General features: G+C 47.3%; 2 protein-coding genes and 1 pseudogene across 4 annotated transcripts; all 3 read left to right on the forward strand.

The window, feature by feature from the left end:
- Window positions 1–382: 382 nt before the first annotated feature.
- LOC123113672 (putative B3 domain-containing protein Os08g0325100) lies at window positions 383–10,300 on the forward strand. 3 transcript variants are annotated; one of them, XM_044534975.1, is made up of 8 exons: window positions 383–553; window positions 4,361–4,428; window positions 7,020–7,149; window positions 7,490–7,797; window positions 7,875–8,001; window positions 8,422–8,893; window positions 8,997–9,272; window positions 9,523–10,300. In XM_044534975.1, exons 3-7 carry the CDS (start codon window positions 7,036–7,038, stop codon window positions 9,248–9,250), a joined length of 1,275 nt encoding a protein of 424 aa, XP_044390910.1. In that variant the 5' UTR covers window positions 383–553; window positions 4,361–4,428; window positions 7,020–7,035; the 3' UTR covers window positions 9,251–9,272; window positions 9,523–10,300. The 3 variants fall into 3 exon arrangements, with proteins under 3 accessions (XP_044390910.1, XP_044390908.1, XP_044390909.1); XM_044534973.1 differs by lacking the exon at window positions 383–553 and adding an exon at window positions 6,040–6,150 and having other exon boundaries at window positions 4,390–4,428; XM_044534974.1 differs by lacking the exons at window positions 383–553; window positions 4,361–4,428 and adding an exon at window positions 6,159–6,721.
- Window positions 10,301–14,570: 4,270 nt separating this feature from the next.
- LOC123113673 (putative B3 domain-containing protein Os08g0325100) lies at window positions 14,571–20,616 on the forward strand (annotated as a pseudogene).
- A 781-nt stretch (window positions 20,617–21,397) lies between these two features.
- LOC123117194 (putative B3 domain-containing protein Os08g0325100) lies at window positions 21,398–26,182 on the forward strand. Its single transcript, XM_044538014.1, has 7 exons — window positions 21,398–21,755; window positions 22,949–23,078; window positions 23,483–23,799; window positions 23,877–24,003; window positions 24,403–24,895; window positions 25,001–25,242; window positions 25,484–26,182. The coding sequence occupies exons 2-7, from the start codon at window positions 22,965–22,967 to the stop codon at window positions 25,877–25,879; spliced, it is 1,689 nt and encodes a 562-aa protein (XP_044393949.1). The 5' UTR covers window positions 21,398–21,755; window positions 22,949–22,964; the 3' UTR covers window positions 25,880–26,182.
- The last annotated feature ends 823 nt before the right edge of the window (window positions 26,183–27,005 follow it).

The raw sequence follows: 27,005 nt of genomic DNA on the forward strand, positions 1-27,005 counted from the left end.
GATTTTAACTTTAAGATTATTTCGTCCCATCTTTATAAGTTTAGGTTTTAAAATGGACTTCTTCTAGTTGACCCAAGGACGAAGAAGGCTGACCGGAAGCCCGTTGATGCACATCGGAAAACATGGTAACAAAATCCAAAGACCGCTTCCTCCAGAAAAAGTTGGGCGGAGACTCCCACCACGTATGCCATACCTGAAATTTTCTTTTTCTAGAGAGAGAGGCCATGCCACGATTTGACAACACAGCTTTACCCTGCTAGCCTGCCCATGCCACAGGCCTGAACCCAGCTAGCAGTACTGCAGGCTCGTAGGCAAGCACGCTAGACCATGGTTTCGCTCGTAGGAGTAGTACTGGCTAAACTGAGTTAAAATGTGAGGGTGAGTTATTTCAGAACAATGGGCCTCGCTTGTCGTGAAGACAGGAAAAAAAAGCAAACGCTGAGGTCTTTTTTCCTTTTACATGAATGAATGCTGCGGTCTTCAGAAGCTGGAGTAGCAGTGCAGGAGCTGGACGAGCTCCGTTCGCTCAGCGTTGTCACATGCTACTACTACTACTAGTATAACGCCCGTGCGTTGCTACGGGCTCTTCAAAATTTATAATCAGTATCTTTCATTTATCATCCCCTCATATTGGGTGATTATGGGGTGCTCTAATTAGAAACACAACAATCAAATATTAGAAAATTTCACCGAACGAACAACAACGAATAATAAGATATCTATCAAACGAATAAAATGAGGTCATATTTTTGGTCCGTCATGCATTTCTGTTGAAAAGTGCCTATCCCTTTTAGAATCAACCCACTGTTTGCTCGCACGCAAAAAAATACATCTCTAAAGTGGGGAACCGATCGGTGCCAAAAAGAACTCAAACTCCTATCCAGTCTCGACTTCGTGCTCTTCCACTTCCATTGATAAAGATGGGACGTCAAGGGTTTCATCATGATGACCTCGAGCAGCCGCCGACATCCCTCCCCACATCTACCCCTACCCCCTGCTGCCGCTTGCACTGTCCTTGCTCCTCGAGGGAGCTAGGGACACAATGTTCTCTAGGATGGGCATGACCAGATCCACGAGGAGGCCACATTCTTCCATGGGAACCCAACCAAGCACACCACCCTCCGCAACCATCCAATCCCAGCCTAACAAAGTCAAGACCCGCCATCGATCCACAAATCAGGCTCGCCGCATCCAGGTTCACTGCAAGTCTGCGATGAGTCTGTAGTCGACATCTTGACTTTGGCTATCCCCACGGAAGAATCATCGGATCCTGCTTACTTTTACCATCACTTCGTCTCTTCCCAAGGCAGCGACACCACCCAGCCAATCACCACCACCGCTTGCGGCTTGCCTACATAAAATCATGAGAAATCCCCACGGCGGTGCTGTAAGATCACCTTGGCGACCTCGACAGTGACCGACTGGTCTAAGATCTAAGCTAGCCGCTCTTTGTAGAAACCAATAGAAGTAGGCATGTGACTCAGATTTGTTCTTTGGTGTGCATGCGTTTCTTGCTGCCCACCAGCTCTTGTCTACAACTCGCCTATCTCTGTACCAGCTCTTGGTCTACAACTCGCCTATCTCCATGCTCGAGACGACCAAGCTCGATGCGCAAGCCGCATATGTCTGCTAGAGCTATATCCAGGCCCTATGATTTTTGGATCACTGGCACTATGGGTGCCAGGACCGGAGTCGCCCTCATCCACCAAGTGGATCAAGGAGGCCCACCACCTAGACTCTACATCGCAACATTTTGTATTTTCCTATAAAAAGTAAATAACCTTCTCTAATAAACGTAAATATAACCTTTTGGTTTTATAGTCTCAGCTTTCCTACACTCCAATACCAGAAGGATTTCTTGGTTTTATTTAATGACCTTCTTGAATGTCATTCACTTAGAAAGGTAATAATTCAATCTGTGATATTAAGGCAAATTATTAGTCATATTAAAGTGCAAAAGGCCCTATAGGAGTCAAAGCATAACTTTTATGGTTATACTGTAATTTGCAAGATCTGAGATTTATGCAAGTGTACAATTAGAGAAGAGCCAATTAAATAGATTTTCACATTCAGAATAGTACGATTAGCAGTAGCACTTCAATTTTTTCATGTTTGATTAGCTTGCTAGGTGGTTATCACTAAGCATGTTGGAACGATGAGCATAACCTAACTTAGTTCAGTACGTGTTGCTGCAAATTAGTTCAGTACGTACGAAGCTGTTGCTAATTTCAATGCATGGCTGTTGCAAGTTTCTAATGAAAAAGTACTTCAGGTCAAAGGTCAGGGAATATACACTTTTGTTATCATGGTTGTTTCCTTATAGTGAACAACTTTGATCACCACTTCAGCAGCTACTATCTATAAGAAGACATTAGCTAAGTAGATACAGGCAAAGAAAGCATGTAGGCAAAACCAGAATTAAAAACATCCTTCTCAATGGAGCTCGTGCAGTTCGGAAGACCCTAATCATCGATGAGGGACCCCTCCGATGGTAGCATGGCGTGACAATTGCCGTCAATGACAACACCCAAAGTACCTTGCACAATCCATCGATCCAGTTCGGAATAATCAAGCACACACCTTGCAAAGTGATGTGGATCTGAAGCAGAGGTGGGAAGGTAAAGGCTCAGGTGAGGTGGAATGAGACGTTGATATAGACGTGCACGCATGAGAATAAGGTGGTGCCCAGGATGGATCTCCATCGGAGGAGGCCGGATCCGCTGGGGAGGAGGTCGCTGTAGTACCTGCCATCTGTGCGATGGATCATGGGGCTGGCAGGCAGGGGGAGGGGATAGGAGGGAGCGGGTGGGCTAGAGCGCAGATGGCGGGTGCCCCCGACGACAGCTGGGAAGGATGGTGGAGGAGGTGGATGAGGATGGCGGCGGCGGCGTCTGCGGTTGCGCCTCGTCCGCAGCCGTGCTGGTGGTGGTCGATGCGAGAGCCGGATGGCGTCGGCCAGAATCAGGCAGGGGCGACAAAGATTTAGAGGAGAGAGAGAATGGAGGCGATGAGCGATGGGAGGAAGGGCCACCGGCGATTGGGGTGGCCTCAGATCCGCCCTCCGTGGCCGCCTATTTCATGGGACGAACACCCGTGCTCACCGTCGGGCTCGCCTTCGGCCGCTGCCTCGCCGACATTCACGACGTAGAGCCCCTTCCTCCGATCCCATTTGCCAGAGAGGCAGCGCCATCCTTCATCGCAGAGAACGAGTCCACATTGAGATCCCAACCAGATCGTGATTCGCCTCCCCAAACCGCAGCGGCACATCCCACTCCATCAACGACCAACCTATATGAGGCGGAGGGTCAGTGTAGGACGCGAGCGCCGTCACCATGGACGTGGGACGCCGTAGGTGGGAAGGAGGCGGCGACGGCGTCTGTGTTAGGAAGATCGCACGACGGCGGCGACGTTTACTCGAGGGGATCGAGAGGAGCTGCGTTTGGTGCCGGGTGGGTTCTTTGGTGCGTGCGTGGGGCTGGAGATTGTGATAGGTGATCAGGTGAGGGCGTGCCATACCTGGATCGATAGCCTTACCATACCTGGTGGTAATTTAAATTTATTACCATATTCGATATTTCCTGAGTTATGGCCTTACCATACTTGGATTTATAGCCTTTGGGGTAATTTAAATTTATTACCATATAATTACCATATTCAAAATATCCTGAGTTATGACCTTACCATACCTGGATTGATTTATTACTATACGTGGATTAGTTATGATTTATTACTATATGATTTATTACTATACGTGGATAGCCTTACCATACCTGGTGGTAATTTAAATTTATTACCATATTCGATATTTCCCGAGTTATGGCCTTACCATACCTGGATTGATAGCCTTTGGGGTAATTTAAATTTATTACCATATAATTACCATATTTAAAATTTCCTGAGTTATGACCTTACCATACCTGGATTGATTTATTACTATACGTGGATTAATTATGATTTATTACTATATGATTTTATTACTATACGTGGATAGCCTTACCATACCTGGTGGTAATTTAAATTTATTACCATATTTGATATTTCCCGAGTTATGGCCTTACCATACCTGGATTGATAGCCTTTGGGGTAATTTAAATTTATTACCATATAATTACCATATTCAAAATATCCTGAGTTATGATCTTACCATACCTGGATTGATTTATTACTATACGTGGATTAATTATGATTGATTACCATAAATACGTTGGGTATTGCCCGTCAGACGAGAAAAGAGAAAAACCGGTGGGAGGGGCTGGTGGGAGGTGGGAGGAAGAAAAACCGGTTGAAAATAAACCGGTTGAAAATAAACCGGTTGAAAGTGGGGGGGACTATTCAACCAATTTGTCCATTAGGAGTAGAGACTAGCAGAGACCAGGCCAGCGGAAGGCACCGAGAAGGAGAAGAAAGGAAGGAGACAGGATAAGCAAGGTAAGAATCGCGAGAACAAAATCCTCTTTCGATTCAGTTGTCGATGGGGATGGGGGTGGGGGCTCATTCTTTCTGAAAAGGAAAACGTTTGGGGCCGGGGCACCGGCCGAAGCTTCGGCCGGTCCAGTCCACGCGCGCACGCCGCAACCCAGTCGCGAGCAACCACGTGGCGCTGCGGATCTCGCGAATCTCGCCTCATTCCTGTCTCGCAGCTCCGCGGATCTCGTCCCCATCCTCATCTCCTGCAGCGCCGGCGCCCACATCTCGCCGTCGGCCATGGAAGGTCGAATCCCCCGCGCGTCCATGGATGTCGATCTCACCCCGCCATGCTTTACAGCCCGTTTCGCCATTGGATGCAGCCCGTTGACCAATCCCCATCCCCGGCGGTTGCAACTCCCACACGTTTCGTGCTTCTTGGTCGACACCGGAGGCTTCTGCAGAATCGTCGCACCCCCTCATGTTGCAACCGTTTAAAAAAAAGCTTCATCCCCTAGATGAAAAGCTTCAACCGGATGTAGAGAAAGCTACAAGCGGTCAGCGCCATCGCCGGAAAGCTACAACCGTTGACATGAAATGCTACATCCTTCGATTAAAAAAGCTTCAACCGAAACGACACAAAAAACCTTGACCAAGTGCTGCTAAAAAGAAAATAGCTACAACTTTTGGTAAAAAAGCTTCAACGGTTGTTGGAAAAAGCTCCCACCATTGAGAGAGAAAGCTACAACTAGACACTATGAAAATAAGAAAGCTTCAACCAGCGACGGCTGAAGGTGGAAGAAGATGATAAAATGCTGCAGTTTTGCTACATGCTTCAACCGGCATAGATTTTTGCTACAACTGGCATAGCATTTTGCTACAACTAGCGTCACGTTTTGCTACAACACACAGCCGGCGTCGCGGTTTTGCTACAACTAGCATCGTTTTTTGCTACAACCGGCATAATGTTTTGCTACATCCATCATGGCTGAGCTGCGACCCAGCACGGGTTTCCGTGAATTCTGGCGGCGAGATCCAGCACGGGGGGCAGGGGTGCATGCTGCAACCGGTCGCCGGCGAGCTGCTACGGGCTCGCGGCGAGCTGCAACCTCGACCGGCCGTAACGGAGCTCGAGCCCAAATCCATGGCGGCAAGGAGGTCATGACGTATGTAAGACATGATTGAAGCAATCCCAAGGCGGCTTGATAGGTGGGGGAGCTCCTCGTCGACGTGATTCGGCCGCGGGGAACGAATAACAGGCGGATCTAGCCACCGCCGCCGCGGATCGGGGACGGTCAGTCGCGGGGGATCCAACTCCCTGTTTTTCTTCTTGTGCCTGTTCGTACACGGTCGCAACAAAACTGTTCTTTTTTGCTGCAACGGTTGCTTCAGTCTGTGTATGCGCGCAGATCTAACGGTCCATGCAAACCGCATCGGACGGCTGGGCCTCGACCGGCCCAACTGTTGGGCCGGTGCGCCGGCGCAGATCGCTGCCCTTCTGAAAATCCTCTTTCTTCTGTTCCTCTGCTAGTGCTAAATAGGAGTAGCAGTAACTCGGATGATTTTGACCGTCCTTTCCTTGGCCAGTTGGCCTTGGCGTGATTCTGAATGCGACATCGCATTTCATTTTACTAGCAACATACATGCCGGTGACCAGCGCGGGGCGACGGCCGTGTCTGCACTGCACGTGCTCTCGATGGGGCCGAGGCAGCTCTCCAACACGCCGGAGAATCGGCCGCCGGCGAGGTGGTCTGTGCCGGAGAATCGGTTTTTCTTTTTCTTTCTTGCAGGTCAGCACGTCGAGCCGTCAGTTGGCAGAGGGGAGGCTCCATGGGCCATGGGGAAAAGGATAGGAGGCGGCGTGAGGTTGGCGAGCTGGGATGAGAGAACTCGGGTTCCTGGAGAAATCTCTTGTCCAATCCATGGCGAATCCTCTTCTCATCGATTAGTTGTGGCTTGAATCAAAGTTCCTTTCTTCTAATCAAACTAAAAAAGAAAGAAAGAATGAACCTCTCCCTAAACAAACCCTAGCCACCACACAGATCTCCTCCTCGCTGGCGGATTCAGTCGGTCTCCCTCGGCCCTGTGGCCAGTTCCACGTTGCGGCAGACGCTGGTTCTAGTGTCGGCGTTTATGTGGGATTGGGTCTCCTCGTCCTGTCTTCGCCTTCTTCTCCAGATTGATATATCGTGCCGTTCTTGTTCCCTGGCAATGTCCGGTTCCTTCCCGGTTGCAGTTACAGTGACTCCATGGCTATGGTGATTTGGAGCAGGTGATGTATCGAGCCAGGCTCAAGGCAAGCCATCAATATGTGCAGGTCGGGATAGGATGAGAAATTCCCCTTGGGCCGTTTGTAATCTTAGTCTTCTTCAAGGAGTCTTCTTGTAAAGCTTGGACTTGGTTAATATATAGCTTGTGCCCTTCCAAAACATGAAAAAGAATCAAGGTTTCAAATTCACATTGAGGAGTAATTTTTTTTTTCGAAAAGGAGGATTAGTATATAGCTTGTACATTGAGGAGTACATGAAATCAGTTCAAGTGCAAGTCTTCTTATTGTCCATGACTTAATGTCCTCTTACCACCAGCTATCACTCTAAATTAGTTTTGCACTGCAGAGGGGCTGCTAAAAGGATGGGCACGTCTTTTGGAAGCTCCAAGCTGCAGGATGAGCAATACTACAAGCATTTGGATGATGAAAGGAAGTATTTCTTAGTGCTTATGTTGGGTGATTTCCAAGATGCGATGGTAAGCCTGTTACCTACATGATGTTTCTACTATCTACTACTTTAGGTTGTGCGTTGCACTCAATTCCTTTGACAGGCAGACTATTAAGTTAGTTTACACCAATTTCCCACATAGTTTTTTTTGGGCAATTACAACTTTACAAGTAAGATCCAGAGTCATTGTCCTTGTTTTTTCTAAGATTAAGATACCGGTCAGGTAAGAGAAAGGCAAAGAGGACATACCTTGATTATAACTAGTGTCATTTGGATCTTGCGCATAGACTTTTCATCCACAAAATCTATTTTTCTGCAGATTTTTTTATAAAGGTAATATATTGATATCAAGATTTTTCTTTCTGCAGATAATCCCACAAGAAGTTGTGCGGCGTTTGAAAGGTGAGATCCCAGGAGAGATCAAGCTAGAAACCCGAAATAGTTATATTGTGGTTGCCAAGAACCAAGAAAAGCTTGTCCTTACAGTGGGTTGGCGGCAATTCATCGAAAACTATGATCTACAGATTGGTGATTCCTTAATGTTCAGATACAAAGGGAACTCCCAGTTTAATGTCATGATCTTTGATAAGCTTGGTCGTGAAAAAGCATTATCAGTTGTTCTGGATCCTTTTTTGCATCGGGTCCAAGACAGGCGCAACGAGGCACATGAAATCGGGTTAAATATTGAACTTCATTATTCACTGCTTTGTTTCCTGGTACCAAATTTCACTTGACATATATTTTGTACTGCAGGTCTTCTCAAAAGATGGATGTGCCTTGGGAAAGATGCAAGAGCCGGACTGAATATCACTACGCAAACTTGGATGATGAGAAGAAATATTTCTTGGTGCATATGATGGGCGATTTTCAACATGAGATGGTAAATTCATATTCAAATGCAGTAACACCCTTTTATCAGTTACTTTGTTGTTTTTCTGTATGCCAATGATTTTTGTACTTTCTAATTTAAATAATATGGAGATATATATTGCTTTAGAGGAGTACACCAACTATATGTAGTCTTTGCAACTTTTGGTTATGTCTCATGTTAATTTGATGCCTGGATTGAATCCAGCATGGTAGCACGTTTAGTAATGTTTGTTCACAAAAAGTGTCCTCATCATTTAAAGTAAAGATATGCTTTAGGCATTCACGTTGTTACTAAGATACTAGTCTTATTCATTTCCCTTGGTATGTCAGATATATTGAACAGATAGATTTGCTTTGATTATAGAGAGTATCTTTTTCATTGTGTTTACGGTCCATTTTTCAAACAAAAATATTGCTTGTTTCTCTCCAGATCATCCTAGAAGTATTTGTTCAGCGTTTCAAGTGCGAATTCCCAAGAGAGATGATACTTGAAACACAAAATTGCCACAGTTACGTAATTGGAGTTGCGAAGAACAATGGAAATCTTGTCCTTACAGTGGGATGGGGGAAATTTGTTGGGATCTTTGGTCTAGAGATGGGTGACACCATAATATTAAGATACATTGGGAACTCCCGGTTTAATGTCATAATCTTTGATGAACTTGGTTGTGAGAAGGTATCATCAGTTTTTGTGGATCCTTCTCCGCCTCCTGTGCAAGAAAGGCGAACAAGTGCTACTGATACTGTGAAAAGTTCTCATTTTCGTCCTCAGGCCATACAAACGCAGGCATTTAGCATAAGGAAAGAGATGCCAATGGAGTCACGACACCTCCAAATGGAAACGGACAAGTCATGTCAAGACAAGAACACCGTGATAAGTACTTCCTCCTGCGAGTCATCAGGTCCCAGTTTACTATTGTAGCTAATATTTAGCTCTATTTCTTGGCACAGGATATTGTTTCTCATATTTTTATAGCTAATATTTAGCTCTATTTCTTGGCACAGGAGATTGTTTCTCCTCTGAAGAAGAATATGGAGTACGTGAAGATGAAGAAGAATATGGAGTACGTGAAGTTCCCGGTTCCAATTTCACCGTGAGGAAGAAGAAGGTCAGGCTATCTTCAATTCAGAAGGAGCAGTTGAAGGATGGTTACATTACCGTGAACAAGACCAAACTAACTCCAGCTCAGAAGAAAGTTGTGAAGCATAAGGTCCAGTCCATAGACTCAGAGATCCCCATCTTTGCTGCGCAAGTCTAACCTTAATTCAAGATTCAATCTGGTGAGTTCCATTTTGTTAATGTGTGTCCTGCATCGATCATGTAGCTGTCTATGTAAACTATAAAGTGCTTCTTATGGAATATTAATGAGAACACTATCTCATAATGCAAATTCATAACCAGTCATCTCTGAATTTAAATACAGATTGAAGATTGCTTCCTAATATCGTACAAATTTAGGAAGCGCAATTTAACATGTTATTTTACAGAGTTTTCTTGCCATTATCTGCTAACTTTGTTGACTGTAAACAGACTTTTCCCAGACACTATGCTAAGAAATATCTCAGAGAGGAGCCAAGCATGTGTCTTCGGCGGCGGGAAAGGGAGTGGGGGGTGCCGTTCGGTGAAAACAATGGCGGTAATAAGCTCAGGATCGGATGGGAACAGTTTGTAGAAGGCAACTAGCTGAAGATGGGTGATGTTTGCCTCTTTAAACTGTTGACCGATGAGAGGAGAACCATGATGGTCTTTATCATCCGTGCGAAATTTGTCAATTACTGGGCACGTCTCCAGAATGATGCTGAACGGGAAGCGGCGTTCCGGAGAGGGGCTCTTGCTCATCAGGCTGATGCAGCGCGTGATCCTGGCTCAAGGTTGCTTCACATCGCTAAAACTGAAGCTATGGAGGACGATGTTGTTGCCCTTGATGGTGCCTGATCGCTCAAGGAAAAATCTGGCGTGGTGTGGGGGAAACGAGCGATCCTGTCGATCGTAAGGCCCCGGTTACATTATATAGTGGTAGAAACTTGAAACTGTTGTGGTGCTCGATCTACCTCTGTAATTTGCTCGTTATCTTCACAGGCCTGGAACTCCTCTGGCTGTAGTTTTTAGCTGCCTTTTAGTTTGCTGTTGCACCTCTGGATGCTGCTTTTTTTTTTGAACGGTCACCGGGGGGGAGAGATTCCCCACCTGAATATATTGCTCAAAGTGGCCAAAATGCCAAGTGTTTGATCCAGTTTATAAGGAAAACCGGATCGAAAACCTTAACAGGTTGACCCCGTTTATAAGGGAAACCGGGCCGAAAAACCACACAGGGGGAAAAGATTACATAGGGTGAGCATATGGACGCCCCGAAGAAGGCACTACCTAGCCAGCAAGCCAAGAGACCACCATCATAAAAGTCGAGTGGAAGTGGTGTGTCATCGAGGAAACACAATACCAACACTAAACAACTATCCTAACGCACCACACCTGCGTGCATACCAATCCCTTGGCACAACAGAGGAGCAGAACCAATCAACGAGTGACCCATCACGAACCTTAACTGGAAACTCCGCCACAGCAAGCCGACACGATTAGCAAGGTGGGGAGGCATCGTTGCGTCGTTGTTGAGCAAAGATGAACCGAGTAGCACGAAGAGCACGAAGCTCACCAAAACGGACGACAGGCATGAGAGGGTTTTGAGCTAGCAGAGCAGAGGATGACCAACCCCCAAGGGCAAAGGAGGATGAATGGCGGCAAGGAGCTCCCTAGTGACGCCTTCAAGAAGGTGGACGACATCCGAGGATGACACCGTCACAGAGCTTTCGCCTGGAGCATAACCGGTTAAATTCCCCGAGGGCAGAGCCGAGAGCTGCGAATCCGGACCGAGAGACAGGAATGGCACATGAGCCACGCCCCCAAGGGGGTAAGCGACGCTGGAGTAGCGCCGCCGTGGTCAGCTGACAAGGTTAGCGGGGATTTCTCCCGTAGCACATCCGTCAATGGTGGGCCGCCATCCAAGTGGAGTCGAAGGGCGACAGAGGACAGGACCAAGACCGACATATGAGGCGGATGGTGAACCGAGGAAGGACGAGTGGAGCAGGCCGCCGGTGAGGAGGGTGGAGACGAGGTGGGGCGGCGTCGGAGGTGGACAGAGGGCCAGGGCACGTGGATGTTCTTTCCGGCAGGGACTGGCAGTGGCGGGGACGGGGAGGGCGAGCGGGGTGGAGGCGCAGGACGGGATGTCGATGTAGAGGGGGGGGGGGACGCCGGTGCCGGATCTGCGGCCGCCCGGCTTTGGTCGCACAGGAGGACGGGGTCGAGGAGGATCCGTGGGCGCGAGGCACATGGATCTGAGCAGGGGAGGCCCCAGATCCGACCCCAGCGCCCGCCACGGGAAGACCACGATGACATGCAGGCCACGGCGCAGCCAGCACCACCACGCGCCACGGACGACGCCCCGAGCCGTCACCTCCGCGCCAGAGGGGAAGCCGCCGCCGCCCGCCTGCCTCCGAGCGGCGAGATCCCGCACAGCCCGTCGCTCTCCTCTGGCAACGAGACGGCTGCGAGGAGCAGCAGAAGTGCCCCGCCGCCACCTTCCCTGGAGTGCGTGTGGCCTTCGCCGGCGCCCCCTCGAGTGGCGGCGAGACGTGAGGGAGGTGGGATGGGGGAGCGCGGCGGCGCGACGAGGGGTCCCCCGTGTCCCTCTTGAGAGAATGGTCCGGATGCTGCTTTTGTGGTCGCGGTTTATTTCGACCCGGTCCTTCATGGCCGTTTGGAAAGCAATGGATGTCAACATGCTTCTGATGAATTCTGATGTTGCGGAATTCCTTGAGAAAAGTGGACTGGTAATGTTTTTTTGTTGGTGGCAGCGCGCATTTTTGTTGTTGGCCGCGCTAGAGCGCCACCGTCCAGCAAGCAACAGGAGACAGACAGGATGCAGCTCTCGAATACGCAACATCAGCATGTTGCCCGGATGGGCGGTGGCATGTCGAGGCAAGATTTGCTCGACCTCTACCATGGCAAGATTCAACTATAGTTTAGGTTTAAATTTAGATTTATGTATAAACTTCTTGCCAAGATTGGGTTGAAGCCATGTTGAAACTAGGTTGAACTTATGTTCAACTTTATGCAAATTTCTGTTGAAGCTATGTTGAAACTAGGTTGAATTTTTGCAAATTTATTTTTACTTAGTTATATACTTCCTCCTTTCGGTTTATAGGCTTATCTTAAAATTTTAGTTTTTCCATTTTATAAGGCTCAATTTGATTGTTCCCCATCACATGTTCAGATTTCAAGGTGCATTAAATCATTGCATGCAAGTATTAAGAGAAAATTAACCAATGCATGTATTTTATGCAGGCATGCATTGCAATTAATACATTGGTAAACATAATTTTTTGAGGAAAACAAAAGCATTAATTGGGTGCTTTTGCAAATTACAAAAAGTATTTCACCACTCATCATCTACCTTGGTTGGTGAGACTTTTGAATTGAGACTTTTGAATTGAGCCCTATAAACCGACAGTGGCGTAGCTAGGGGGTGGCCAGGGTGGTCCATGGACCATCCTGAAATTTCTCCATAGATTGTATATAGTGCAGTAAAAAAAGTATTTCTTTAAAATTAAATAAGCTTATGTAAATGTTTCTATCAATGAACCATGGTGTCTTGGGTTGGCTACGCCACTTTAAACCGGAAAGGAGGGAATATATGGTATTGGCTAGATTAGTGAAATTTTAATGAAGTAAAAACACTCTTACCATTAAGAGTTACGATTCCGCAGGTAAAGGATGGGTAACCATCAGGAGAGAAGCCTGCTCACCATTGAGCATGAGGAATTGTTGATCTTGTAGCATCACATTTGAAGGTTAAGGCCAACTCCAACGCTAGACCCCATCCGACCGTCCGCTTTTGTTCGTTTGGGATGCGATTTGGCGGACATCTGGGGAGAGGACAGGCGTACACGCAGAAGGCCTTTGGGACCCAAAAACGGCCCGGTCCGCCTCGCCCGAGCTTGCCATTCTGTCTCGCCCGCGCGCACCCCGAAGCCCCGCCGCGAGCTCGCCGCCGCCCTGCCGTGCGTGCCTCGCGCACGCACCGCCTCGCCCCAGGCCGCGCTGAGCCGCGCTCGCCCCTGGCCGTGGTGCTCATGGCTGCACCGTGCGTGGGCGCGCCACGCTGCGCGCGCCCCGCCCTGCCCGCTGCACGCCCGCGCTCTTGCCTGGCCCTGCCCGCGACCGAGCGCGCCGGCCCCGCCCCGTCCCCGAGCACGCCGCGCCGGGCTGGCCCCTGCGCCGCGCCCACGCTCGCCGGCCCCGCCCCGCCCCGCACTCACCTGCGCCGCACCGCCCACGTGCGCCTGTGCCGTGCCCGCGCCCGCTCGCCTGCGCCGCACCGCCCGCGCTGCCCCGAGCCGCGCCCGTGCTCGCCGGCCCCGCCCCGCTCCGCGCTCGCCACATCGTCCCGCCCCGCACACGGCCACCCAGCCCGAGCGCACCGGACCCGCCCTACCCCGTGCTGCGGCGGCGCGGTTGCTCCGTGAGTCGCTGGTTCGTGGGCCAGAGAGAAGGCACGGGCGGACAGGAGCGGACGAAAGGGACGAGGAGAACGTCCGTTTTCTGTTCATTCGGGAGCATTCATGGCTCAAGTTTGGTCTGAATTTGAGGTTGAGCCGGACAAAAACAAACGCGAACGGACGTGCCTGTCCGTTTGGGTATGTCCGTTGGGTGCATGTTTATGTTTTATCCCATACGGACAAAACCTGACCAGATGGGTCGTGCAATGGAGATGGCCTAACAAGTGTCAGCTGGAGGAGCACGAGGATCCTCTACCGTTCGGCAGCCTGCCATTTTACCACTGACATGTGGGCCTGTGGGAAACCTGGCCCACATGTCAGCGGCCCAACGTCACCTAGCGCAGGGCAGAGGAGCCGTGTCCGCTGGAGGAAGGTTGAGCTGAACGCCCACTATGTACAGCGGAAAACTAGCGAACCAAAGCAAGAAGTGCGTCCTCCAGAAAAAGGTTTGGCTGGGACTTCCACCACGTCTGCCATACATGCATTTTTCCTACTCCTAGTTGGAGTACGTACTTAATTTAGAGAGAGAAGCCATGCCACGATTTGACAGCACACCTTTACCTGAGCCCCTAGTCCATAGGTCTGAAACCAGCTAGCATAGCGCAGGCTCGTGGGAGAGCACGCTACACCACCATGGTCTCGTCCTGCTAGCTCGCTAATAAAATGATAATTATATATGTGCCCTGCATTTTTGTACCGGTTAAACTTAGTCAATTAAAATGTTAGTGAGGGTGAGTTATTTCAGGCCAATGGGCATCCGTTGTTGTGAAGACAGTGAAACAGCAATTATGCTCAGGTCTTGAGAGAGGAGCTGGACGAGCTCTCTCCGCTCAACGTCGTCAGATACTACGAGTAGCAGAGTAGCTAGCAGAGGCCAGCGGAAAGGCAGCGAGGAGGGGAACAAAGGCGGCAGGATAAGCAAGGTAAGAATCACGAGATGCAATCTAAGCATCGTAATCGTATTCCCAATCCCAGAATAACTCTCCGGGGTGGCTTCTTTCGATTCAGTTGGCGACTGGGGGGGATTGCGGGTGGGGGTGATTCTTTATGAAAATCCTCTTTCTTCTGTTTCTTTACTACTAGTAGTGCTAAATAGCAGTAACTCGGATGATTCTGGATGCGACATCGCATTTCCCTTTATTAGTAACATGGTCAATACAAGTAGTACAGTTGTGCGTGGAGAGATGGGATGGGGGAGGGTGACGGCAAGGTTGTGATGCATGCGCATGCCGGTGGCCAGCGCGGCGGCCATGGTGGCCACGCCCACGCGCTCTCTAGATGAAACCCAATCCCAGAATAACTCCCCGGGGTGGCTTCTTTCTTTCGATTTACAGTTGCCGATGGGGGTGGGGGCTGATTCCTTGTGAAAACCCTGCCTGTTTCCTCTGTTCCTCTGCTAGTGCTAAATAACCCACATGATTTCTTGGGTGGTGTCTGCACTGCACGCGCTCTCGGTGAGGTCGAGGGAGCTATTCGACACGCCGCAGAATCGGCCGCCGGCGGGGTGGTCAGTGCCGGCGGCGTAACGAGCATCGGGGGTTTCTGCAGGTCACCACGTCGAGCCGTCAGTTGGCAGAGGGGAGGCCCCGCCCCCACGGGCCATGGGGACGAGGATAGGACGCAGCGTGAGGATGGCGAGCTGGGGCGAGCTCAGCTCCGCCAGACGAGAGAAATCGGGCTCCTGGAGAAATCTTCATTTTCTTTTGTCCAATCCATCTCTAATCCTCCTCTCATCGATTAGTTATGGTTTGAATCAAAGTTCATTTTTCTTAACTAAGAAAGAATAGACCTCCCCCTAAGCAAACCCTAGCCACCGCACAGATCTCCTCCTCGTTTGTTCGGGCAATGGAGGCGTCGGTGCGGTGGAATAAGTAACTCCGGCCCCTCCACGTTGCGGTGAAGCTGGTTCTAGCATCGCCGCATGGCGCGTGAATATTATTCTTCACAGATCCGATCCGTCGGGTTGTGGGGGAGGGTTGTCAAACAACAATGCTTATGCGGTTATGCCTTGGTTCGTGGTGGCTTCAGTGGTCTCGTCAATAAGATCCTGCGGCGGTGTTTTCGGCATTGATGTGGGATTGGGTCTGCTTGTCCTGTCTTTGCCTTTTTCTCCAGGTTGATTGCTCGCGCCTCATATTGTCGTTGTTGTTGTCCCTTGGCAACGTCCGGTTACTTCCCGACTGCAGTTACAATGACTCCAAGGCTACGGTGATTAGGAGCGGGAGTTGTATCGAGCCAGGCTCAAGGCAAGCTATCAATATATGCAGGTTGGGATAGGATGACAAATTCCCCTCGGGCCGTTTGTAGTCTTAGTCTTTATCAAGGAGTGTTCTTGTAAAGCTTGGACTTGGTTAATATATAGCTTGTGCCCTATGAAAAAGTTAAGAAGAATAAAAGTTCCAAATTCACATTGAGGAGTACATGAAATAGGGTCAAGTAAAAGTATTCTTATTCTTCATGATTTAATGTCCTCTTACCACCTATCACTATAAATTAATTTTGCACTGCAGCGGGGCTGCTAAAAGGATGGGCACGACTTTTGGAAGCTCCAAGCTGCAGGATGAGCAATACTACAAGCATTTGGATGATGAAAGGAAGTATTTCTTGGTGCTTATGTTGGGTGATTTCGAAGATGCGATGGTAACCCTATTACCTTTATGTGTTTTTCTAAGACCAATGATGTTTCTAGTACTATGTACTACTTTAAATTCTGTGTTGCAGTCAATTCCTTCGATGGGCAAATTATTCAGTTAGTTTACACGAATTTCCACATAGTTTTTTTTGGGCAATTACAAGTAAGATCCACACGAATTTCCACATAGTTTTTTTGGGCAATTACAAGTAAGATCCAGAACGACCCCCGCATAGAAATCCAGAACGACCCCCGCGTCGCCTCCCAGGCGACTCGGGGGAACCCTAGCCCGCCGCGCCGCCACCCCCTCTCCCCGGCTCCTCTGCCGCGCCGCCGCCGGAGGAAACCGCCGGGCGAAGCCCGCGCGGCGGACGGCGGCGGCGGGGCTTCCCGCTCGCGCGCGCGGCGTCGTTCCACGACGGCGACCGCTCCAGGTGGGGAAGGCTCGGCCTCCGGCGCTGCGGCCGTCGCGGCGCTCCCCGGCGGCCCTCTGCTTCGTCTCGCGCTTCTCCTTCTCTGGGTGGGTGGAGTGGCGTGGCCTGGAGCTTGGCCGGCCGTGGCTGCGGCGTAGGCGTGCGGGTGCTTAGGCGCCAGATTTGGTCCGCGCCCGATCTGGCCCGCCGGCTGCTGTTGGCGGCGAGGAAGGGATCTGGCGTGGTGGTGACGCCCCATAGCGCCGCCGCCGCACCCCTCGCCTCCCCTCCCTATGCTGCCGCCTAAGGGCCTCCCAATGATGCGATTTTGGTGGTCGGGATCCAGATCGGGGGAAACCCGGGTCGGCTACGGCCGGCCGCGACGACGACGACGCCTGCGGGCGCCGATTTCTTCATGGAGACGTCTGTCAAGGTCTGCCCTTCCACTCCCCACCACCTAGCTTCTCGGGTGAAAACCTAACTCCGGTGGGCGGCGGCGGCGTCTTTGGCGCCGTGACCTTCTTGAAGGCGCCGCCTTGAGGGCTGGGTGGTGGCGGGCGCTGTTTGGGGTGGGTAACAGCTGCTGACGGCGTGCCCTTCTTCGCCCAAGCCTCCGCTTTTCCTCCGACGCGTCCAGGTTCTCCTGGGGGTGCCGTTTTGGAGTAAGCGTTGGCTGGGGGGAGGGTGGAGCGGTGCTCCATCTCACTCATTGATGGCGGCGGATGTCGGCGGCGTGGCGCTGTGGAGGCTCGACGTCCGATGCACGGAGATGGACTCGCGCAGGAGGAGGTTGCTGTTTGGCGTCATGGTGGCGTCAATGGCGGAGTGGCCAGACATGGTAGATGCCTCAATTTGATCTGAAGACGGACCTGTGGAAGATGGCGGCGACGACACACGAGTGCGTCTGACCGGATTATGCCCCAGACCAGGTATGTGGCTCGGCTGGGGCTTCTGAATGTGTTTCGGCTTCCGGCTATTGATGTTAGGATTACGTGAGTGGTCTGGGTAGTGGCCCGGCTAGCTCTCTTTCATCATATTGGATAGGAGTAGTGGCATATGTTGCCAAGATGGTGGATTCAGGCACATTGGTGTAATACTTTGTATGGTCATCGTGAATAATCAATAAAGTGGCCGTATGCATCTTCCAGATGCAGAGGCCGGGGTCATCCTCCTTTTCTAAAAACAAGTAAGATCCACAGTCATTATCCTTGTTGTTTCTAAGATTAAGATACTGGTCAGGTAAGAGTCTAAGAGAGGCAAATACGACATACCTCCATTATAACTAGTGTCATTTGGATCTTGCACATAGACTTTCCATCCGAAAATATTCTATTTTCTGCAGATTTTTTTTGATAAAGGTAATATTTTTTTATATTTTTTTTTTGATCAAAGAAGGGCTTGCCCCCCTTCCGATTTTAAAAACCATTCTTACAGAGTTCAGACGAAAGACAAAGGTAATATATTGATATCAAGATTTCTTTCTGCAGATGATCCCAGAAGAAGTTGTGCGGCGTTTCAAAGGTGAGATTCCAGGAGAGATCAAGCTAGAAACCCGAAATGGTTACAGTCACGCTATTGTGGTTGCCAAGAACCAAGAAAAGCTTGTCTTTACGGTGGGTTGGCGACAGTTTGTTGAAATCTATGATCTACAGATTGGTGATTCCTTAATGTTCAGATACAAAGGGAACTGTCAGTTTAATGTCATGATCTTTGATAAGCATGGTCGTGAAAAAGCATTATCGGTTGTTCTGGATCCTTTTTTGCATCCGGTCCAAGACAGGAGCAATGAGGCACATGAAATCGGGTTAAATACTAGACTTTATTATTCACTGCTTCATTTCATTTCCTGGTACCAAATTTCACTTGAAATAAATTTTGCACTGTAGGTCTTCTAAAAAGATGGATGTGCCTTGGGAAAGATGCAAGAGCCGGACTGAATATCACTATGCAAACTTGGATGATGAGAAGAAATATTTCTCGGTGCATATGATGGGCGATTTTCAACATGAGATGGTAAATTCATATTCAAAAACAGTAACACCCATTTATCAGTTACTCTGTTGTTTTTCTGTATACCAATTATTTTTGTACTCTCTAGTGGCTTTAGAGACATACACAAACTATATGTATTCTTTGCAACTTTTGTTCATGTCTCATGTTAATTTGATGCCTGGATTGAATCCAGCATGTTAGCACGTTTAGTGATGTTTGTTTACAAAAAGTCCTCATAGTTTAAAGTAAAGATATGCTTTTGACAGTCACATTGTTACTATGATACTAGTCTTATTTATTTCCCTTGGTATGTCAGGTATATTGAACAGACAAATTTGCTTTGATTATAGAGAGTATATTTTTTTTAATCCTGTTTACAGTCCATTTTTCAAACAAAAATATTGCTTATTTCTCTCCAGATCATCCCAGAAGAGTTTGTTCAGCGTTTCAAGGGTGAATTCCCAAGAGAGATGATACTTGAAACACAAAATTGCCGCAGTTACGTAATTGGAGTTGCCAAGAACAATGGAAATCTTGTCCTTACAGTGGGATGGGGGAAATTTGTTGGGACCTTTGGTCTAGAGATGGGTGACACCATAGTATTCAGATACATTGGGAACTCTCGGTTTAATGTCATAATCTTTGATGAACTTGGCTGTGAGAAGGTATCATCAGTTTATGTGGATCCTTCTCCGCCTCCTGTGCAAGAAAGGTGAACAAGTGCTACTTATAATGTGAAAAGTTCTCATTTTCATCTTGAGGCCATACAAACGCAGCCATTTAGCACTGGGAAAGGGACGCCAATGGAGTCACCACGCCTCCAAATGGAAATGGACAAGTCATGTCAAGACAACAACACCGTGATAAGTGTTTCCTCCCGCGAGTCATCAGGTCTCAGCCCGCGAGTCAAGACAACAACACCGTACCCTTGCCAATCATTCTCATATTTGTATAGCTGATATTTAGTTGTTCTGTTCTCTTTGCACAGGAAATTATTTCTCCCCTGAAGAAGAATATGGGGTACTTGAAGTGCCTGGTTCCGATTTCAACGTCAGGAAGAAGAAGGCCAGGCTATCTTCAAATCAGAAGCAGCAGTTAAAGGATGGTTACTTTACCGGCCAAAAGACCAAATTGACTTCAACTCAGAAGGAAGCGGTGAAGCGGATGGTCCGATCCATATACTCAGAGATCCCCATCTTCGTTGTTGTGATGCGCAAGTGCAACGTTGTTGCAGAATTCTATCTGGTTAGTTCCAGTTTTTTTTAATGTGTGTTCTGCACCAATCATGTAGGTGCCTGAGTAAATTGTAAAGTGCTGCTTATGGAATATTAATGAAAAAACTATCTGATAATGTAAATTCATAACCAGTCATCTTTGAATTTAAATACAGGCTGTTTGCTACTATCATACAAATTTAGGAAGCAATTTAACATGTTATTTTACAGAGTTTTCTTGCCATTATCTACTAACTCTTTTGTTAACTGTAAACAGGCTTTTCCTAGACACTATGCTAAGAAATATCTCAGAGAGGAGCCGCAGTCTCTTCAGCGGCCGGGCCGCATCGGGATGTGGCCGGTGCGCTTTTGTGAAAACAATGGCGGTAAAAGGCTCAAGATTGGACGGAAACAGTTTGTAGAAGACACCAAGCTGGAGATGGATGACATATGCCTCTTTAAACTGTTGAGCACTGAGAGAACCATGCAGGTCTATATCATCCAAGCAAATTATCGGGCAGGTCCCCAGAATGGCGCTGACCGGAGAGGGGCTCCGGCTCATCGTGCTGATGGAGCGTGTGATCCTGGCTCAAGGTTGCTTCACATCGCTAAAACTGAAGCTATGGAGGATGATGTTGTTGGCCCTGATGGTGCCTGATCGCTGAAGCAAAAATCTGGCCTCTGTTACATTGTAGTAGCAACTTGAAACTGTTGTGGTGCTATCCTATCTACCTCTGTATTTTGTTCGTTATCTTGGCAGGCCTGGGACTCCTCTGGCTGTAGTTTTAGCCGCCTTTTAGTTTCCTGTTGCACCTCTTGATGCTGCTCTTGTGCTCGCGGTTTATTTCTTTATCGTGATGGAAAACGATGGATGCCGAATTGATCGATATGCCATGCTGCAGAATGCTGATGTTGCCGAATTCCCTGACAGCAGTGGACTGGTAACGTTTCCTCGTTGTTTGGGCGCGCTAGAGCGGCGGCACCGTCCAGCAACAGGAGACAAACAGCATGCTGCATGCAGCTGCGCCAGATGGCCAACATACAGGGCACACGACAGCATGCAAGCAGCACGTACACCACCATGCATTTACATGCCACGCAACATCATAGGACACATTGAAACTAGTACGGCATAGTTTATGAATTAGCATGTAAATTTATTTAACTTGGTTTCCAGCGTGAAAAAACAGCCAAAGAAAGCCCACGGAACGAAGCAGAGAGGCTGGTAAAAAATGAAGGAAACATCAGTTTCTGCAGTAGCGTCGGCTTCAGTCGCTGCCGCGTGGACTCGGGTACAGGATGGACATGGTGGTGTTCTCGCTTTATCAGCTGGAGTGCCACCGTCCAGCAACATGCAGCCAGGCCAGATGGCCACGCCAGAACACAGGGCAGCATGCAGGCTCCACGTACACCACCATGCATTTACACGTCCCCGATACCAACCAGACCACCACGTCCACGTGTGCAGTTACCAGCAAACCTGCAGGAACGGAGGCATGCAGGCTCAGCTCATCAGTCAACAACGACGCTACAGAGATCCGACCCACCTATAAAACTGCCAACGCGAACACAGTCTCGTGTAATCTTTTGCGTCGTGCATCGGTGTGTTTATATAACAGAAGTCGGTTATACGGACGGAGTGCTATACTTTCAATTGACACCTATTACAGATTTACTACAATGATATACTCGTGCTGTGCATGATGTCATAGAACACAGCGTCAAGTTTCTACCGTGTTCTAATTAAAAAGACCACGCTTCGGTTGTTGTGAAGACAGTGAAACAACGAATGCTGAGGTCTTCTGTTCTTTTACATGAATGCTGAGGTCCTGGGGAGCTGGATTAGTACTGCTGGAGGAGCTCTCTTCGCTCACCGCGTGGTCATATCCTACAAGCAGAGTAGCAAGGCCAATCGGAGTGCAGTGAGAAGGAGAACCAAGGTGACAAGATAAGCAAGGTAAGAATCGCGAGATAAAATCTAAGCATTGTATTCCCACTCCCCGGGGTGGATTTTTTCGATTTACAGTTGTCGGTGTTGGGAGTGGGGGCTGATTCCTTGTGAAAACCCTGCCTGTTTCCTCTGTTCCTCCTCTGCTAGTGGTAAATAACCCAGAGGATTTTCACCATCCTTTCCTTGCATTGGGTCTTGGCGTGATTCTGGTTCCAACATCACATATCCCTTTCTCCATTAGTAAGCAGCGTCAGGTTGGAGAGCTGGATGATCTCAGCTCGGCCAGACGAGAGAAATCGGGTGGTCTCATGGAGATTTCTCTTCTTCTTGTCCAATCCATGGGCAAATCCTGTTCTGAACTTCCGATCGATTAGTTATGCTTTTTTTTTTTTGGTTCAGAAGATACAATGGAGGCACCTGGCAACGTCCGGTTTAATTACCTCCCAGCCGCAGTTACAATGACTCCATGGTTATGGTGATTCGGAGCAGGTGCTGTTTCGAGCTAGGCTCAAGGCAAGACATCAATTTGTGCATGTCGGGAGAGGATGGAAAATTCCCCTCGGGCCGTTTGTACTCTTATTACCATTATTCGTCAAGAGTCTATGGGACATCTACACCCTATATGGAATTGTTTTTAGTAATTCAATGAAAAGTTAAAAATTATGAAAATAGTTTTAAAATAAACTTGACCTTTCATTATACTCGTGAGAAAAATTCCACAAAAATAAAATTCCCCTTTGACTTCTTTTCAAAAAAGACAAAATTTTAGCCAAAATAGTGTGAATAGTGACATATAATAGCAAATAATTTTTGTATTTTTCACTATGAAGTCAACCTTGTTTTTTTTGTGCAAACGTAAGTCAAGTTTATTCTAAAAATAGTTCTTAACTATTTTGACTTTTTGTTTAATTATTAAAAAGAAATCCCCATATAGGGTGTATATACAACCAGGAACCAAAGTGTATTTGCTCTTTTAAAGCTTGGACTTGGTTAATATATAGCTTGTGACCTTGAAAAAAAAATGAAGAAAGGATCAAGTACCAAATCTACATCGAGGAGTGCTCCCTCTGTGAAGTAAATCCACATTCAGGGAGTACAAGCACAAGTCTTCTTTTTTCGATTTTAATACAAGTCTTCTTATTGTTCATGACAGCATGTCCTTTTACCACCTATCACTGTTAATTAATTTTGCACTGCAGAGGGACTGCTAAAAGGATGGACACGTCTTTTGAAAGCTGCAAGCTGCGGGATGAGCAACACTACAAGAATTTGGATGATGAAAATCAGTATTTCTTGGTGCTTATATTGGGCGATTTCCAAGATGCGACGGTAACCCTATTATATATCTGTGTTTTTTTAAGACCAATGATATTTGTAGAAATACTTAGATTCTGTGAATTACAGTCAATTCATTATTTTTCTGCGAATCACAAAGATTGGACCACAAGTAAGATGACTAAATCTAAAGTAAGATCACATAATCAATTCAGTTAGTTTGCAAAAATTGGACGGCAAGTAAGATCCAGAGCCATTTCCCTTGTTTTTCTTAAGATTAAGATACTGGTGAAGTGTGAGAAAGGCAAAGACGGTACGCCGTTACTAAGATACTGGTCAAGTTTGGTCAAGTGTGTCATTTGGATCTGCGCATAAACTGTCTATCCGAAAAAAAATCTATTTTTCTGTAGATTTTTTTGATAAAGGTAATATATTGGCATCAAGATTTCTGTCTGCAGATAATCCCAAAAGATGTTGTGCCGCATTTCAAAGGAGAGATCCCAGGAGAGATCAAGCTAGAAACTCGAAATGGTTACACTCACACTATTGTGGTTGCCAAGAACCAAGAAAAGCATGTCCTTACAGTGGGTTGGCGGCAATTTGTTGAAAGTTATGATCTACAGGAGGATGATTCCTTAATATTCAGATACAAAGGGAACTCTCAGTTTAGTGTAATGATCTTTGATAAGCTTGGTCCTGAAAAAGCATTTTCAGTTGTTCTGGATCCTTTTTTGCCTCAGGTCCAAGACAGGTGTAACGAGGCACATGAAATCGGGTGAAATACTAGACTTTATTATTCATGTCTTTATTTCCTGGTACCAAATTTCACTTCAAATGACTTTTGCGCTGCAGGCATTCTCAAAAGATGGAAGTGCCTCCGAAAAGAAGAAAAAGCCGGATTGAATATCACTACGCAAACTTGGATGATGAGAAGAAATTTTTCTTGGTGCTTATGATGGACAATTTTCAACATGAGATGGTAAATTCATATTCAAATACAGCACCACTCCCTTTTATCAGTTATCTTGTTGTTTTCCTGAAGACCAATAAATTTCTACTTTGTAATTTGTATTAAATTATATGTAGTCTTTGCAATTTTTGACCATGTCTCTTATTAATGATGCACGGATTGAATCCAGCGTATGGTAGCACATTCAGAGATGTTTGTTTGCAAAAAGTTTCCTCATAGTTCAAAGTAAAGATACTATGCTTTTGTCATCACATCATTCCTATGATAGTAGTCTTCTATATTTCCCTTGGTATGTTATATAGTCAGATTTATTGAACGGACAAATTTTCTTTGATTATAGAGAGTATCTTTTTTTAATCCTGTTTACGGTCCATTTTTCAAAAAATATATTTAATTGTTCCTCTTCAGATCATCCCAGAAGGATTTGTTCAGTGTTTCAAGGGCGAATTCCCAAGAGAGATGATACTTGAAACACAAAATCGTTGCATTTATGAAATTGGAGTTGCCAAGAACAATGAAAAGCTTGTCCTTACAGTGGGATGGGGGAAATTCGTCGACACCTTTGGTCTAGAGATGGGTGACGCCATAGTATTCAGATACAATGGGAACTCTCAGTTTAATGTCATAATGTTTGACGAACTTGGTTGTGAGAAGGCATCATCAGTTTTTCTGGATCCTTTTCCGCCTCCTGTGCAAAAAAGGTGCACAAGTGCTACTGATACTGTGAAAAGTTATAATTTTCATCCTCAGCCCATACAAATGGTACTGCCAGAGTCACCACCAACGAAAAGGGGTGCCATACAAACGCAGTCATTTAGCACAATGAAAGGCATGCCAATGGAGTCACCACGCCTCCAAATGGAAAGGGACAAGTCATGTCAAGACAACGACACTGTGATAAGTATTTCCTCCGGCGAGTCATCAGTAATTATAGATATACCTTCCCTTGCAAATCATTCTCATATTTCTGTAGCTAATACTTAGTTGTTCCGTTTTCTTTGCACAGAAGATGATGTCCCCTCTGAAGAAGTACGTGAAGTGACTGGTTCCGATTGCATCGTCTGGAAGAAGGTACGATCTTCATTTCAGAAGGAGCAGTTGAAGGGTCGTTATATTACCACCCACAAGAGTAGGCTAACTTCACCTCAGAAGGAAGTGGTGAAGCAGAAGGTCCAATCCATACAACCAGAGATCCCATTCTTTGTTGCCGTGATGCGCAAGTGCAACGTTGTTTTAGGATTCTTTCTGGTGAGTCATTTTCTTTCGATCATGTAGGTGCCTGCTTAAACAGTAAAGTACTGCTTGTGGAATACTAATGAAAACGCTATCTAATAATGTAAATTCATAATCAGTCACTATCTCTGAATTTAAATACAGATTGGAGATTGCTTCCTAATATCGTACAGTACAAATTTAGCAAGCGATTGAACATGTTATTTGACAGATTTTATTGCCATTATATGCTAACTCTTTTGTTCACTGTAATCAGGTTTTCCCAAAACGCTATGCTAAGGCATATCTTAAAGAGAAGCGACACTTGTCTCTTCAGGTGATGGGCAAGGAGTGGCCGGTGTGGTTTCGTGAAAACAGTTGCGATAAAAGGCTCGGAAATGGGTGGAAACGGTTTGTAGAAGACAACAAGCTGAAGATGGGTGATATGTGCCTCTTTCAACTGTTGAGAGATGAGAGAACCATGGAGGTACATATCATCCCCGCCGCAAACGATGCCACTTACCGGGCAGGTCTCCAAAATGGTGCTGACCGGGAAGCGGCGTTCCGGGGAGGGGCTCCTACTCATCATACGGATGGAGCGCGTGATCCTGACACAAGGTTGCTTCGCATCACTAAAACTGAAGCTGTGGAAGATGATGTTTGTTGCCCTTGATGGCGCCTGATCGCCCAAGGAAAAATATGGCGTGGTGTCTAAACCGAGCATGCATAGTGCTGTTTTTGCGCTCTGGGGTTAAACGAGCGATCCTATGTGTCGATCATAAGGCCTGGGTTACATTGTATGGTAGAAACTTGAAACTGTTGTGGTGCTCGATCTACCTCTGTATTTTGTTTGTTATCTTCGCAGGCCAAGGCCTGGAACTCCTCTGTTTGTAGTTTTAGCTGCCTTTTGGTTTCCTGTTGCACCTCTGGATGCTGCTTTTGTGATCGCGGTTTATTTCGTTACGTGGTGATGATAGTGGAACCCGCTCCTTCGTGGTCGTTTGGAAAACAATGCATGCCAAATTGATGCCATGCTGCTGAATGCTGATGTTGCCGGATTCCCTGACGGCAGTGGACTAGTAATGCTTTCTTCTTGGTGGCAGGGAGCCAGCGCTAGAGCGCCACCGTCCAGCAACTGGAGACAAACAGCATGCAGCTGCCAGATGGCCACGCCAGGACACGCGGCAGCATGCAGCTTGCCAGATGGCCAACATACAGGACACAGGACAGCATGCAAGCACCACGTGCACCACCATGCATTGACACGCCACCACGTCCCCATGCCACGCCCACAGTTACCAGCATCCAATATTGACAGTCCCCCAGCAGAAAAATAAAATGGAATGAACAAGGAATGGAGGCATATGCAGGTTCAGCTCATCAACGACGCTACTGCACAGACCCGACCCATCTTAAATTACCAACGAAACACAGTCCTGTAACCTTTGTTCCAAACGATACCAAAATATTTTTATCTATGGAAATCTTATTATCCTTCAAAATCTTCGTCTTTTTATTCGCAGGTTCTTTTTATTCCTCTTGTATATTCCAGCTTAAGTATCTTCCTTAATTATCCTAGAAGACCGCGCTGAGAGACAATGCATTAACTCAAATAAAAAGCAGCTCACGGGGACGGGGCCTCGGGTGTCATGAAGACAGTGAAACAACAAATGCTAAGGCCGTTTCTTTTTACTGTAACAAACAAACACTCAGTCTTCGAGAGCTGGATTAGTACTGCTGCACGAGCTCTCTCCGCTCAGCGCGTGGTCACATCCTACTAGCACTGGCAGAGTAGCAGG

This window comes from Triticum aestivum, chromosome 5B (genome assembly GCF_018294505.1).
Source record: "Triticum aestivum cultivar Chinese Spring chromosome 5B, IWGSC CS RefSeq v2.1, whole genome shotgun sequence".
Taxonomy (NCBI): Eukaryota; Viridiplantae; Streptophyta; class Magnoliopsida; order Poales; family Poaceae; genus Triticum; species Triticum aestivum.